This window comes from Uranotaenia lowii, chromosome 2 (genome assembly GCF_029784155.1).
Source record: "Uranotaenia lowii strain MFRU-FL chromosome 2, ASM2978415v1, whole genome shotgun sequence".
NCBI classification, from domain to species: domain Eukaryota; kingdom Metazoa; phylum Arthropoda; class Insecta; order Diptera; family Culicidae; genus Uranotaenia; species Uranotaenia lowii.
Window position 1 is genome coordinate 82,365,494 of NC_073692.1, and position 16,424 is coordinate 82,381,917.

Below are 16,424 nucleotides of genomic sequence, written 5' to 3' on the forward strand. Positions count from 1 at the left end.
GCCAGCATCTCTTCATCAACCGGTTAAACGCTAGCAGCTGCAGCCCAGAGATAAACCGGAGAAGAATCGTTTGGCCAAATTTGTTAACGAAGGTTGTCTGGTTTAATGTCTCGTATGTATGATGTTTTTTTTTATTTTATTATTTCCCCTATCTACATGTTTGCTGCTCAACTCCTTGCAACAGATTGTATCTGCTAAACATAATCAACGACAACATTTTAGCCTATGTCTTTTCAAGCTGCATCAGAATCAGATATCTGAAATTGGAAATCAGATATTTGAAAAACAAACTAGATGAAAAAAAAAACAAAATCACAAATAATCAGTCAGTTTTTGATCGGGTACCCACTCGTGTACACACGCGCTTTGTATAGTGCAAGACTATTTAATCGAATTTATTGCCAAATTCTTCCGTAAATTTTTATTCGGACAAAACGTTCTGCAGAAGTGATCGCCACTTTGCGGATTTCAATCCAAATTGGTCCGTTTATGCTGCAGAAATTGTGAAATTTTCCGAAAACATAGCCGAATCCTTCTCTATTTACATTCTGTGGTAACCCGAGTAGAAAAGTACCTGAAAATACTGTTTGCCGTAGCGTTGAAATCGCTCCAGTGTTGTGAGTTGTAGAGGTCATGGCGTGCATGGATCCAGATCCACCGGACGACAGAGGCTCGATCCCAGCGTGGATGGCCAATAATGAGAATGATGGGATTTTACGCATACTTCTTTTGCAAGCGGCATCTGATAATGATGAAAAACGACCACCCTGTAGGAAATAAGATAGGAAGAAAGTAGTAGAAATTAAAAGAATGAAAAGAGTTGAAATATAAAATAAATAATGCTATCAATATATCCGGAAACGACAGGTGAATGCATTTGTATACCCTTCGTCATTATGGTACTGAACAAGCTTAGAGAAGCTATTACATAACCCCTCGGGCGTATTTGAGAAAGGGATGCCAAAAGCGAGAGAGAGCGGTTATGTAAATTATGTAACGGGAGTATGTCTACGAAGAGATAGTGTAGAGTTTCAGGAAGTGGCGTGAAAAGAGAAAGAGGAGGCAGGTTGAATAGAATAGAAAAAACGAGTTGAAGAGAGTCAGTTAACAGACTAATTTCGAAGGATCAGGTTGAGTGTCGCAAACTGTGAACAAAAAATGGGAAACGAAAAGAGAAAAAAATGGCGTCTAAAGCGTCGGTTTCGACATTGGCGTGGTCGGTTCCACGAACCGGTGAGTTGTTTTTTATTTTTTTTGAAAAAGAAGACTTTAGGATGGTAGATGGAGGTTATTTCATAATTGCGTTCATTCTATCAGGAAGGGAGTTGTTGATAAAAAGGCTATTTTTTTCCTCGAATTGGTAGCGTATTTGAAAATAAGTGAGGCGGTAGATGAATTTGGGTGAAATTTGTGTAAGTGTTGTAATGACTTAAAAAAAGTGGTGTTTTTTTATCGACTGAAGGTTATTTTGTGGGGCTGATGGCAAGCGTTTCTGATGTTCCAATTGAGACTTCAGTTCCGGAGGCTGGGGTCTTCACCCGACTTAATGGCCGGGTCTGAGTCTAACGACAAATCGAGTAGCTGTGGTTGAGTTGAGAGTGGGTTTCTTGAGTGGAGTAATACAGTGAAGGAATCAAAGTACAAACCCCTGAGTGGGGCAGTACTAAATATAAGTACAAACCCCTGAGTGGGGCAGTACAAGTGATAAGTACAAGCTCCTGAGTGGAGCAGTACTGGAACACAAACCCCTGAGTGGGGCAGTGTGGAGCAGTTCTGGGAAATACAAACCCCTGAGTGGGGCAGTACAAATGATAGGTACAAACTCCTGAGTGGAGCAGTACTGCAAAGTACATACCTCTGAGTGGGGCAGTACAAAATATAAGTACAAACCCCTGAGTGGGGCAGTACAAATGATAGGTACAAACTCCTGAGTGGAGCAGTACTGCAAAGTACAAACCTCTGAGTGGGGCAGTACAAAACATAAGTACAAACCCCTGAGTGGGGCAGTACAAGTGATCAGTACAAACTCCTGAGTGGAGCAGTACAGTGAAGGTATGAAAGTACAAACTCCTGAGTGGAGCAGTACTGGAACACAAACCCCTGACGAATGAGAAGTACAAACTCCTGAGTGGAGCAGTACTGTAAAGTACAAACCTCTGAGTGGGGCAGTACAAATGATAAGTACAAACTCCTGAGTGGAGCAGTACTGGAACACAAACCCCTGACGAATGAGAAGTACAAACTCCTGAGTGGAGCAGTACTGTAAAGTACAAACCTCTGAGTGGGGCAGTACAAATGATAAGTACAAACTCCTGAGTGGAGCAGTACAGTGAAGGAATCAAAGTACAATCCCCTCTGTGGAGCAGTGCGACAATACAAACAATACCCAAAACAGCAATACAAACTACGGAGAGGGATTCACTGAGTCTGTGGTATGACAGGTAGTAAAACATTTGAAACCAAAAGTATCACAAAAATTTATGAGGTAAGATTCAATGAGTTTGAAATCCAAATTTTAGTATTGGTCAAAGAGGAAAGTCAAATGACAAAATCAGAGTGGAATTAAATATTAGATTGGGCTCTATGTTCATTTAGAAATTATACTTGAAATCTGAAGGCATAGTTCGATTTGAATTTGTTAAATTCCCAGAAAAGAAAAAAAAATTTGAATTTGAATTTTGAATTTCGTTTTCAGTTTTTTTATATATCCGGTATGATATTTTTCGATCTGAATCTTATTTTTTAATAAACATTTTGATGGCGAAATCGAATACTTTGAAGTGAGCAATTGAAACCTAAAATTTAAATTTAAAAAAAATTTATACAAAAATGTTAACTGAATTTTAAAATGAAAAATTCGAAATAATCAAGATTAGGTAATCTCTTAAATAAAACATCTAGTTGAATCACAAAAAAGTCTGAAACTAAGCTAGGAAGAGGAACAGACTGATGGGAGCAGTCGGAGTTCAAAGTATGGGTCCTCCGAAGTACAGTTTCCGATTCTGTAGGTCTCTAGGCTTTAATAGAATGGAAGTTTGAACAAGACATTGAAAAAAAAAAAAAACTAATTTGATGGTTCGGTCAGAGGTGAGAAATTGGAGCACATTAGCTAAAATCAATTTAATCTTGTGCCTGAGACGAAATTATGAATTTGAGTATAAAATTCGAATTAAAGTGTGAATTTTGAATTCCGCATCCGCGAAATTTAAAGTTTCAATGAGTCCTAATTTGAAATCTAAATCTGAAGAAAGGGCCCGACCTGGAATATATGGAATTCTGATGTCTGAGTGAAATCTGCAGGTTTGAATTCGATGTGGCAATTTTGAGCTAAGGAATCTCTACCTTAAGTTCGAGGCCCGGTTCGAAGTCGATTGAGACGATAATACAGAAGCCGAATCGGAATCTGAAACTCTAATCTAAGTTGATATCTATTTTCTGAGAACAAAATCTGAAGATATGAATTCTCCAATTTTTATGTTAAAGTCATAACGGAACTTAGCATCATCGTCTGATTTAAAAATTGATAAAGAACTTAAGTCTGGGTCTTAGTACGAGGGGAAACAAGATGTCATATTCTGAGATTTCAATCTGCATTCTGAATGTTGAACATCACATTATGAATCTGGTTTCCATATGTTACCTGAATCAGTAACGCAAGCTAGATATTAATATTTGAATCGAAATTTATTATAACTGGAATTTGAGATACTTCGTTCAACTGTGTCAGATACCTAAAACTGATAGTATATGCAAAACCTTAAATTCATTAATTGAAACTTAAGAAAATGTCGTTATCACAGATTATCAATGTGAAGCAGTAGCTCGAGATGGATAATAATAACTTAACCTAAATTTTGAACCTATAAGTTAGATCTAAGTTTGAGATCTAAATTAAACGTGTCGCGTCGTGTCTGGATCAATGGTCTGAATAAGATATGAAAGGGAGCTTAATCTTCTGAGATTTGAGGGGCCTTAGCCTAGTATTTCAATCCAAAGGTGGAGCCTGAATTCGATCCGAAGTCGGAGTCTTGTAGTAAATTTTGTAGCTGGAAATAACTGGAATCGAAAGTTGGTTGGGTGTTAAACTTCATTTAGAGTCCGAAGCATGCATAGATTTGAAGCTGAAATGGGAGAACTTAGTTTAAATTCACGTATCGGGAGTTGGAATCTAAGTCGGAAGACGAGATTTAATCCAAATCTAGAACCGTTTAAGCTGTTGCAGATTGAGTACTGAATTTTAACATTTTGACCCTGAATCTAGGACTTGAAGAATGAGTTTGACGAGTGGACGACTAAGCCTTCTTCGTGATGGACAAAAGTGAATGTCATCAACAAGACAGTGTTTTGTACATCTTTTTTAGCGATCTGGAGTCTTCTGAAAAAAGGTGTGTTTACTTACACGATTCTGGCCAGAAATGAGCAGCAAATCAGAGATATACAACACGTTCCGATTGTTCTGAGATTGGTTTCGAATGAGGTTCTGTAGGTAAATATAATTGCTTGATTGTTTAAAGAATCTTCTATCATTTTTATAGTACTGAACTGATAGGATGTTTTTGTTATTTTTACATTGTTCGATAAACGTCAATAATGTGAAAAAGGCCTTTTCGACCCACTTTTACACTCTAAAACTTACAACCTAAATTAAAGCTGAACCCGAACACAAACACAATGCGTTAAATTTAACCAGGCTTTTCATTATTTACGGATATTTGACTAATGATCTGCGATAGTTTTCACATTCAATATGGAGAACAGTTAATTTGGACTGCGACACAATTGCGATCTGTGAAATGGGATATTTGTAGTTTTTTTTCTACACGATGGCCATACTTTTTGTTTTGCTTAGGGGGAATGACTAATCCTAAAAGGAAGTATTTTGATTTAAGTCGTGCATGGAATTGTAATTTAGTCGTTGATTAGAATTCGGGGAGTATAGAGGCGGAGGCGAATGTAGGAAATAAGATAGGAAGAAAGTAGTAGAAATTAAAAGAATGAAAAGAGTTGAAATATAAAATAAATAATGCTATCAATATATCCGGAAACGACAGGTGAATGCATTTGTATACCCTTCGTCATTATGGTACTGAACAAGCTTAGAGAAGCTATTACATAACCCCTCGGGCGTATTTGAGAAAGGGATGCCAAAAGCGAGAGAGAGCGGTTATGTAAATTATGTAACGGGAGTATGTCTACGAAGAGATAGTGTAGAGTTTCAGGAAGTGGCGTGAAAAGAGAAAGAGGAGGCAGGTTGAATAGAATAGAAAAAACGAGTTGAAGAGAGTCAGTTAACAGACTAATTTCGAAGGATCAGGTTGAGTGTCGCAAACTGTGAACAAAAAATGGGAAACGAAAAGAGAAAAAAATGGCGTCTAAAGCGTCGGTTTCGACACACCCCTTCCTCAAAATCCCTTCCTAATCTCGCGATCTGTCTACTCAATTGTCGGCCACGGAAACCGGCATTTAGTTACTGCAGTCAAGGAAGCAAACGGTAGCCGTTACGTTTTGCGTACGAAATCACCGGAAATCTACAGCAAATTACTCAAGATGACTCATCTTATGGACACTGACCGAACTTGCGTAGAAGTAGTGGACCACCCAACTCTTAGCTTCACAAAAGGAGTAGTCTTTGAGCCAGATACTAAGGACTGGGATGATAGTGATCTGTTAAAGGAACTGTCGCATGAAGGTGTCACTGAAATTAAACGAATCACAAGTAAGGACAAGAAAACCGGCGCTATTAAGAACACACCCCTTCTTATTCTCACGTTCAAAGGAACCAAAAGGCCGAAACATATACATTTCGGTATGCTTCGGATCAACGTTCGAACTTATTACCCGTCCGTGCTACAATGCCGCAGCTGCGCTGTCTACGGACACACCCGTAAGCACTGTTCGAGCGAAGCGGTGTGTTTCAATTGTTCGCAAAAACATAGTCTCGACAAGGACACGGATTGCCCAAACCCAGCATACTGCTACCATTGCGAAGGAGCCCACTCTCCGATCAGCAAGAGCTGTCCGGTCTTCCGGAAGGAGGAAGCAGTGGTTCGAGTCAAGATTGACAAAAACGTCACCTACCGCGAAGCTCGTGAAGAGGTTCTAAGAACTACTTCTCAAAACAGCTATTCGAGCCAATTACAACACCGACTTCACGAACAGTCCGATAAAGACCGGCAAATACAACTGCTTCAGAAAGAAGTTGAAAAGCTAAGAGATCAGCTTAAAGAGTTCGCTCTTTTGCGATCCCAGCTCGAGGCCCTACAAACAGTACACCAAGCAGCAATTAAAGTAAATCAACAACCGGAAAAAAGAAAACCCAGTCCAAAACCATCCGAATCACCTTCGAAGGCGAGAGTTTCTCGTAGAGATTCTGGAAAAAAAGTTCCTTCAATCAATCAAACGCCCTCACAGAATACTAGACAACTCAACAACCAATTCACCCCAAACACTCAAAAATATCCAAACCGTAGTCTCAGCAGAAAAAGATATATGCCGACCTCCCCTACAAATCAACACGACAAAACGGCAAAGAAGCCCCTTCAAGACCATCCGATAGAAGATATTCGCATGAGGAACACTAGTAACTCTTCAGACGACGACTATGACGAATAATCCCGCACATTCTATAACGGACTTCAATACGATACCTGTACCATCAACCACATCGGATAACGACCACAGCAACGAAATAGGCTCTCGAGAATGGAACAATCAGGAATTAAGCCAAAATTCGGATTTGGCAAGCAGGCATCCAGCAAACAGGCATTACTCTGTGTCAGCTGTTGCAGAAAATGTACCAATGACACCGTATGAACCGCTTACTGCAGCAGCTGACACGGGGGACATGCCTTCCTTGGCAAGTATTTCCCTATTAAACCCTCAAGCAACCCACCCAGCCGATTTGTTTCTCATAGATAGCACCACCACCAACACTGGAAATTGGCACCACCTAAACAGCCCCCCATCACCACACGAGATGATTCTCAGCCCTTCTAGAATCTACACCCTCTCTACAATCCATCACACCTCATCAACTTCAAGCAGGAATCCAGCACACAAGCACCTCCCCGTGTCAGCATTAACCGAATCTACACCACCGATTACTCCTCAACAACTTCCGGTGACTACTGACACGGGGGAGCTGCCTTCTCTGGCAAGTATAACAACACCTTTCATCAATGCGTTAAACTCAGCCGACCACCTTTCCTTAGACTCAACGGAACCGGAAGCACCTGCCACTTTTGCACTACAGTGGAATATTCGGGGTTTACGAACGCACCGCAGTGAACTTCAACTCTTAATCTCCAAATTCCGACCTTCGGTGATTTGTCTTCAAGAGACAAATGCAGGTTCCCACAACATGGATTCGAATTTCATCGGCAGCAACTATCATCTTCTACTGGGAGCGTGTTCTACTCACAGCAGGCAAGGCGCAGCATTAGCTGTCAAAGATGGAATACCCTTTCAACGGCTTTCGGTCAGTACGGACATACAAACCGTAGCAATCCGTATCTACTCACCTGTGGAGATGACACTGGTTTCAGTTTACCTACCACCCAGCGAAAATGATGCCATAGACAGACTAAACACTCTTGTTACTTCTTTACCCAAACCGCTCATGATCCTAGGAGATGTAAATGCTCACCATGTTGCGTGGGGCAGCTACATTTCAAACAGGTTCACGCAAGCTGCAACCAGAGGAAATCAATTGTTGGAACTGGTAGTAGATAACGAGCTTGTCGTTATGAACGATGGTTCACACACACGCGTCGACTCAGCAACAGGCAAATCCCAAGCAATGGATATTTCGATCTGTTCATCGACCTTATCCAGCATGTTTACCTGGCAAATTCTTTCAGATACCTCTGATAGCGACCATTACCCAATACTTATACGAAGCTATGGTAGCAGCGGAGATCCAATGCGGCATCGGAAATGGATTTACAATCAAGCCGATTGGGAAGGTTTCGGTAAAATTACTGAAGAAACACTGATCCCTGGCAAAGTGCTTACAGCAGATGAGTTTACTAAACGTTTAATTGAGGCAGCAGAAAAAACCATCCCGAAAACCAGTGGCAAACCTGGAAGAAAAGCAGTTGCCTGGTGGAGTCCGGATATCGCATCTGCTGTCAAAAAACGTCGCAAAACGCTTCGATCCCTGAGAAGGCTCAACGATAACGACCCCCGAAAACCGGAAGCACTTATTCAATTCCATGATGCGAGGTCTGCTTGCCGGAAAATTATAAACGAGGCAAAACAAAAATCATGGGAAGATTTTGTACAGAGCATTAACCCAGAAACCCCATCTTCCGAAGTATGGAATCGAGTGAACCGTCTACAGGGCAAACGAAATACCTCCAAGATCATCCTTCGACTGCCAGCTGGAGCGACCAGTGACGGTCTAACTGTTTGTAATGCACTAGCAGACGATTATGAACAACGTTTTTCGAACACAAGTTGTCCTAGAAGACTTCAAAATCAGACAATATCCATGTTCATTACAGTTGACCGACCATGTCTGGGAGAAAAATACAACCAAGACTTTGGAATGCAAGAATTGCTTTGGGCATTGGAACGACGTGGAGGTAACTCCACTGGTCATGACAACGTTGGATACCCCCTATTACAAAAAATGCCGATACCATCCAAACGGGCACTCCTAGAGCTCTACAATCGAATATGGACTTCAGGTCAATTTCCGCAATCTTGGCGACAGGGTGTTGTTATTCCGATCCCTAAACCTGACGGAAATCGCAGCTCAACAGATGGATACAGACCAATTACACTCCTTAGCTGCATAGGTAAAATACTAGAGCGTATGATTAACCGTCGTCTTATCACTCATCTTGAGTCCACAAACCGGTTAGATCGTCGCCAGCATGCGTTCCGCGCCGGTCAAGGAGTCGACACCCACCTGGCTCAGCTTGAAAACCTCATAAAGTTTAACGATTCAGAACACATTGAACTTGTTTCACTTGATATTTCCAAAGCATTTGACACAACGAACAAGGTACACATTCTAGAAACTCTGAAAAAATGGAAAATTAAAGGTCGCCTATTAAATGTTTTGTGTAGTTACCTACAAAACAGAACCTTTAGGGTATCTGCCAATGGATCGCTCTCAAGCTCGCGAACAGCAAAAAATGGAGTTCCTCAAGGATCAACACTATCCGTAACACTGTTTTTAGTAGCCATGCAACCGCTGTTCGACGTCATTCCAGAAAACATTGAAATCCTTCTTTATGCAGATGATGTGCTTCTCATTGCAAAAGGCACAGACAAGAATAAAATTCGCCAACAATTGAGGGCAGCTGTCAACGCTGTCATTAAGTGGACAAAAAACGTAGGTTTCACAATATCGGCTCCTAAATCAAAACTGATACACATTTGTGGCATTAAACATCGAAAGCGCAGTCGTCCTATTAAGCTTAATAATGAACCCATACCTCAAGTAAGGAAAATAAAGATTCTGGGAGTGCTACTGGATTCCAAATTGCTATTTCGCCAGCACTTTGCAGGTGTTAAGCAGAGCTGTGCAAATCGTATCAGGATTTTGAAAATACTTGGATACAAGCTGAAACGAAGTCATCGAAAGACTCTTCTTCAGGTTGGCAACTCATTGATTACCTCAAAACTTATGTATGGGGTTGGTCTAACCAGTTGCAATATTGATCTTATGGATGAAATGTTTTCTCCCGTTTACAACGAAGTTATAAGACTATCTTCTGGTGCTTTCCGCTCGAGTCCTGTTGAGTCCTTACTAGCTGAATCTGGTTGCTTACCATTTCGGCTTCTACTAACACAGAGACTGGCACAATTAGGAATTCGATTAATTGAGAAAGGTATCGATCGGTGTTCATCCGTTATCGATAGATCTAGGCAGATTTTCCAGTCAATCACCAACTCTGCTGTACCAAACATCTATCCAGTAGCAAGACTATCTGACCGTTTATGGCACGATCAAATGCCGAAAATTGACAAAACTCTACGAAAGAGCATCAAAGCAGGTAGTCATCGATCAGTTGTACTCCCGAAATTCAACGAATTCATAGCCAATAGATATTTAGGCCACGATCATATTTACACGGACGGTTCCAAACATGCCAATAAGTCAGGAGCTGGAATTTACACATCGCCAAGGAAAATCAGCCGTGCTCTACCAGGTGAATGCAGCATTTTCTCTGCTGAAGCGTATGCTTTAAACGTTGCTGCTCAAGAAGCGAACAGAAATCAAAACACTCTGATTTTAACCGACTCAGCCAGCTGTTTAGATGCACTTCTAAAAGGAAATTCGAAACATCCGTGGATCCAATCACTGGAGAATCTTTTAATAGATAAAAACATAACTTTTACTTGGGTGCCTGGTCATGCCGGAATACCCGGGAATGAAGAAGCAGACAAATGTGCAAATATTGCACGCATCAGCTCCACATCATCTGTTGACTCCAGAATTCCAGCTCAAGACGCTGTACGATCCATAAAAGCTATCATATGGATGACTTGGGAACATCGATGGCGTTTAAACCAATCATTCCTAAGACAACATAAATATGCACCAACAAAATACGTAGACCAAAAATGTCCTTCCGACCAGCGCGTTCTCACAAGATTACGCATCGGGCACACTAGGCTGACACACGCTTACTTGTTTGAAAGAAGTCCTGCTCCAGTATGCCAGTTCTGCGGTGTACGAACTACTGTCCAGCACATTTTGACGGATTGCCACGGGTACAAAGAAGCTCGAGAAGAATACAACATAAATGGAACAGTTTACGAAATTTTAAAAAACGAAGACTTGCATGAAAAATCACTCATAAAATGTTTAAAGAAATGTAAACTCTACGAAACATTGTAAAACGATAATTAGCTAGACACGAATGCCATAATGCTGGTAAAGTGTCAAAAATAAAACCTAAAAAAAAAAAAAACAAATAATCAGAAATTCACAAAAAAAACACACACACACAAAAGCCAGAAATAAAAGTTAGAAATCAGAATTGAAAATCTTAAATAAGAAACAGAAATCAGAATCAAAATAAAATTAGAAGTTAGAAATCAAGAATCAAAATCTGGAAAAAGAATCAAATATCAGATTCCGAAATAAGAATCAGATATCGAATCAGCGAAGAGAAATCAGAATAAATAATTAGAATAAAAAATCAGTATCAGAAATTAGAAATCAGGAATCAAATATAAGGAACCAAAAGTTAGATCAAAAATCGAAAATCAGAAATCAGAATAAGAAATCAAAACCAGAATCAGAATCATAAATCAGAAACTGAAATCACAATCGGAAATCAGCATCAGAAATCAGAATCAGAAATCAGAATTAGAAATCAAAATCAGAAATCAGAATCAGAATCAAAAATCAGAAATCAGAATCAGAAATCAGAATCAGAAATCAGAATCAGAAATCAGAATCAGAAATCAGAATCAGAAATCAGAATCAGAAATCAGAATCAGAAATCAGAATCAGAAATCAGAATCAGAAATCAGAATCAGAAATCAGAATCAGAAATCAGAATCAGAAATCAGAATCAGAAATCAGAATCAGAAATCAGAATCAGAATCAGAAATCAGAATCAGAATCAGAAATCAGAAATCAGAATCAGAAATCAGAATCAGAAATCAGAATCAGAAATCAGAATCAGAAATCAGAATCAGAAATCAGAATCAGAAATCAGAATCAGAAATCAGAATCAGAAATCAGAATCAGAAATCAGAATCAGAAATCAGAAATCAGAAATCAGAATCAGAAATCAGAATCAGAAATCAGAAAGCAGAAATCAGAATCAGAAATCAGAATCAGAAATCAGAATCAGAAATCAGAATCAGAAATCAGAATCAGAAATCAGAATCAGAAATCAGAATCAGAATCAGGAATCAGAAATCAGAAATCAGAAATCAGAATCAGAAATCAGAATCAGAAATCAGAATCAGAAATCAGAATCAGAAATCAGAAATCAGAATCAGAAATCAGAAATCAGAATCAGAAATCAGAATCAGCAATCAGAATCAGAAATCAGAATCAGAAATCAGAATCAGAAATCAGAATCAGAAATCAGAATCAGAAATCAGAATCAGAAATCAGAATCAGAAATCAGAATCAGAAATCAGAATCAGAAATCAGAATCAGAAATCAGAATCAGAAATCAGAATCAGAAATCAGAATCAGAAATCAGAATCAGAAATCAGAATCAGAAATCAGAATCAGAAATCAGAATCAGAATCGGAAATCAGAATTAGAAATCAGAATCAGAAATCAGAATTAGAAATCAGAATCAGAAATCAGAATTAGAATTCTGAAATCAGAATCAGAAAGCAAAATCAGAATCAGAAATCAAAATCAGAAATCAAAATCTGAATCAGAATCAGAAATCAGAATCAGAAACCAAAATCAGAAATTTAAATCAGATATTAGAATTAAAAATCAGGAATGAGAATCAGAAATCAGCTCTTACAAAAAAAAGTTCTGTGTCAAATACGTGAACTTCATATTTTTCACTTTTTCACATTTTTGTGACCTTTAAAAAGTATAGTAGCTCCTAACTTCAGCTTTCTAATGCACCAAGTGGACCATACCAAGAAAAATATGACGATTTTAGTCAGGAATTTCAAAATTAAACTCCCATAGCTGGTAAAAAAGCCGGGATGGAGTTACAAAATCATGCACCAAAACTACTGTTGCCCTATGCAATGTATGGATTCTGTATCCTTTGAATTTTGTAACCTTATCACGATTTTTCATTAAAAGTTTGAAGTGCAACATTCTCTCGCTAGCTACGGTAGGTCGTAGGTAGTAAACAAACGAAAGAATTTCTAAATGACGCCATTGCAATCAACTTGCATTCCCGGCGCCAACCAGCGCCTAGCACTTGCAACATTTCATCCGTTTTCTATTTGTCTGAATGTATTTGTTGTTTATGTTGCTATTCTGTCCCGTTCCGTTTGTCAGACCCCGGCTGGCTGATAACCAGCCGACCGACATAGTTGAGGAAAAATAATGGGCCCCTGCACCACCTAAACCTAAAAGAGTAGGAAGGTACATATGTCATTGCGGTAAAAGTAACCGCCGCAATTCCCGATGATGGCGAAAACATTCTTGCAGAATTAAACTACCACATAGCTCAGCAGAGGCGTATAGAACGCGCGTTAGAATCCAATCTGAGGAGGTGGTACTATGCGCCAGCAGAGGTGAGGACCGTGACGAAGAAGAAGTTGCCGGTGGTGGGATGATGTTTGACGCTTCTGTTCTAAATATGGAATCCAGACAAGGAGACGCGATTCCCCGTTAGCATTTCTTTTGCTTTTGACCGTCCAAAATATGGATTCCATTCGACGCCTTTTTTTTGGTTTTCCGAAGATTAACAGAAGCACAGTATTTAATTTGGACAGTGATTGTCATTCAAATTTCTTAGGAAAACGGCATCTGTAAATACCCGCTTTTGTGCAGATGGACTTCAAATCCCACGGTCTGTTTGAAACTTTCAAATTGAAAGCTTATCTATTTTTGGCTTCTATCCGTGAAATACATGAATTTCTCGTTAACGGTGCTATTCACAGAAGCATTTATTAAGGTTTAATTGATGTTTCTGAGAAATGCTCGTAGAATAAGGTTATCTTTGGAAATGTGCTTCAGATAAAATAAATCCCCATATCATGTTAAAAAAACGATTATGTTAGTTACGAAATATGTATCTTATTTCAGTCCAGGCGCGGTCCTAGAGCTCGGCCTTGCAGAAGGGGCTAGGGGGGGATGATTTTACAAATTTCCAAAAATCGGCCTATTCATTTAGTAGAATGTGAGGAGGGGGAGAGGAGGGGAGTAAGTGCTGCACACTGTCCCTTTTACTCCAATTTGATCTTATTGAACTAAATCGGAGATATTTGAAAAATTTCTAAATTTTTTTTTTAACTTAGTTTCTATATAAACTTACTTCGATATTCTTTGATACAACTGCAATCGAATCGAATGTTCCATGCGAGAAAATGTTGATAAAATGGTTTTCGTATGTTGTAAACAAAAGGAGTTTAAAGAAATATCGAATAAAAAGCTTGTTAAAGAATCTCTTGTTATAAATGTCTTTTAAATTAATGAAAATAACACACTTGTTGTTGAGTTGAAAGAAATTTGAAGAAATTATCTTTATTTTTCCTGAGTTTTTTCATACTAGCGCAATGTTAACAAAACGAAATTTTAATGACCCTCATTTGGAAGCTTTTCGTTCGAAAGAGCAAATATTTGAAATAAGTTTTCGATAACAATTGCTATGAATTTAAAATAGATTTAAAAATTCTGATATTTTTTTTATTATTCTGATTTTTTTTCTGAATAAAGATTCTGAAATATTGTGTTGTTTTTATTAATTCTGAAACTCATTTCTCAATGTGTATTATGGCCGAAGAATTTTGTTTCTAAAACTTAACTTAATTCTGAAATAAAATTATAAAATACTAGCTGACCCGGTGTGCTTTGCTATCACTTCCATGGAAAAATTAGGTGCGTTAAAATTATTATAATTTAATATACCATCAAGACGCCATTCACCGCCCAGTTAAGCGGTTTTTCAACTTCAAACATGTGTAATAAAAAAACGACGTCAGATTTTTATTGGTTTTTTTTCTAATACATTCCAAAACTGCTCTACTTTAAATAAAAAATTTAGTGGAATGCGAAAAATGTACGCTTTTCAAAATAAATAACTAAACTTTGGGGTGTTCAACTGGCCCTATTACCGCCCACTCGACTTTTTCGGGTATCGATAATGTTTTCTTAAGGAAAAACTATCTTAACAACACGGAAACTGTTCTTTTTAGTATTTTCCATACAACGAGCTGTCAAAACCATATTTTGGCTCTTTAGAGAATACATTTTGTGAAATTTTTTCCGCAAATTTAGTACAAATTTTAACAAAGTGCATTGACTGACAATATGATGATTCCCGGCAAACTACTTCAAGTAACTGGTTACTTTCAGCGGTAAAACATTATTTTCTAACATGATCAAACTAAATGCTTCTTACAATTTACACATTTGACACAATACATGCGTTAAAAACAAAGAAATTGTGCGTGACCGGTCATTAGGAACCCACACTTTTTTTTATACACCAATTACCGCCCATCACTAAACGCTTCAAAAAACAACAACTATTGAAAAAATCGAAAATTTTTTGATGCAAATCTATTCTACGAAAATAAAACTATTGTTTCAAGTCGATTTTAGGTCCAATAGGTACTATCTAGTAAACAAAACCCCTTTTTGCCCTAAAAGTACAGTAATGCTTAGTTCGCTAACAGGCGTCGAATTCAATAATTTGGCCGGAAACGAAAAACCAAATATTTTATTTCTGGCTATAGTTAGCATAATTAAGCGATGTTTTTTCAGTGAAATGGTCGAACAATGATGCCGACACAGAACACAGGTCTTATATTTGAAGAAAACATCCCAGTTTTTTCAAAATACACACAAAAGGGTGATTTTGGGCGGTAAATGGTGCCTGGGCGGTGAATGGCGTCTTGATGGTACTTCCTTTTAAATTAAATTTCCACATTATTTAAAGCGAACTACTTTTCATGGCATCTGAGCTTCTAGATTGTTTTAAGTCTAAACATAACTTTATAGTTTGAAGGTTGAGAGACACCCTTAAGAAAAAAAAAATAGGAGGGATCTAAACACTAAACACTAAACATCAAAACACTAAGACCTTATTTTTGTTATTAATATGTATGTTACATTTATTGAATATGAGGGTTTTCTATCATTAAAATGTGTAGACTTTTTGTAGTCCGTATTTGACGTGATTCAACTAGAAAATTTATTCTTTGGTTAATTTACAATGTTGTTTATAAATATGAGACCAGATTACTTACAAATAAGTCTTCTACTTCGATCAAAACGAGTTTGCCGAAGATCCTACACTCAGTTCCGGATTCGGATTCCTATTAAGTTACGATAAAGTTACTTTCTGGCGTTTTTATAACAAAGAAGGTTACTTACGATCTGATGGAGAATATAAAGCAAGATATTTCGCAAATATAATATTTATCCGGGAACGACAATTCACGGCAGTGAGTTCGACCTAATCGGAACACATTTCTTCAATTAGCAAATCGTATTTGATATTTGGAGAATATTATTACAACTTACGTTCAATCAAACTACTGATCGGAACCTTGCTAGAATAGCATCAAACTCAGCTAAGAAAATGCTGCACTTCGGCACGAGAGAATACAATTTCAAGCAGAACTATAATTTTCACCAACCAATCTATCAAACACGTTTTTCAATTTTTTCCGACTTTCCTACTTTTTCTTTTCTCCTTTCTCTTCTCATCTGTCTTACTATCAAACTGTCAAAGCTAATCTGTCACATGTTGGGTTTGATGTTCCCCCTAATTTCACCCTCTCAGGGCCGTAGCAAC

General features: G+C 38.3%; 2 protein-coding genes across 4 annotated transcripts in view; both read left to right on the forward strand.

Moving 5' to 3' along the window:
• Positions 1–16,424, forward strand: part of LOC129748020 (serine/threonine-protein kinase GL21140-like) — a 75,086-nt gene that overhangs the window by 1,347 nt on the left and 57,315 nt on the right. The window lies entirely within an intron of this gene.
• Positions 5,548–6,612, forward strand: LOC129741598 (uncharacterized). The gene has a single exon (XM_055733335.1). It carries the CDS (start codon positions 5,548–5,550, stop codon positions 6,610–6,612), a length of 1,065 nt encoding a protein of 354 aa, XP_055589310.1.

Bases quoted from the DNA above. Each gene is read 5' to 3' on its own strand.
- LOC129741598 (XM_055733335.1), top strand. From the start codon at position 5,548: ATGACTCATCTTATGGACACTGACCGAACTTGCGTAGAAGTAGTGGAC.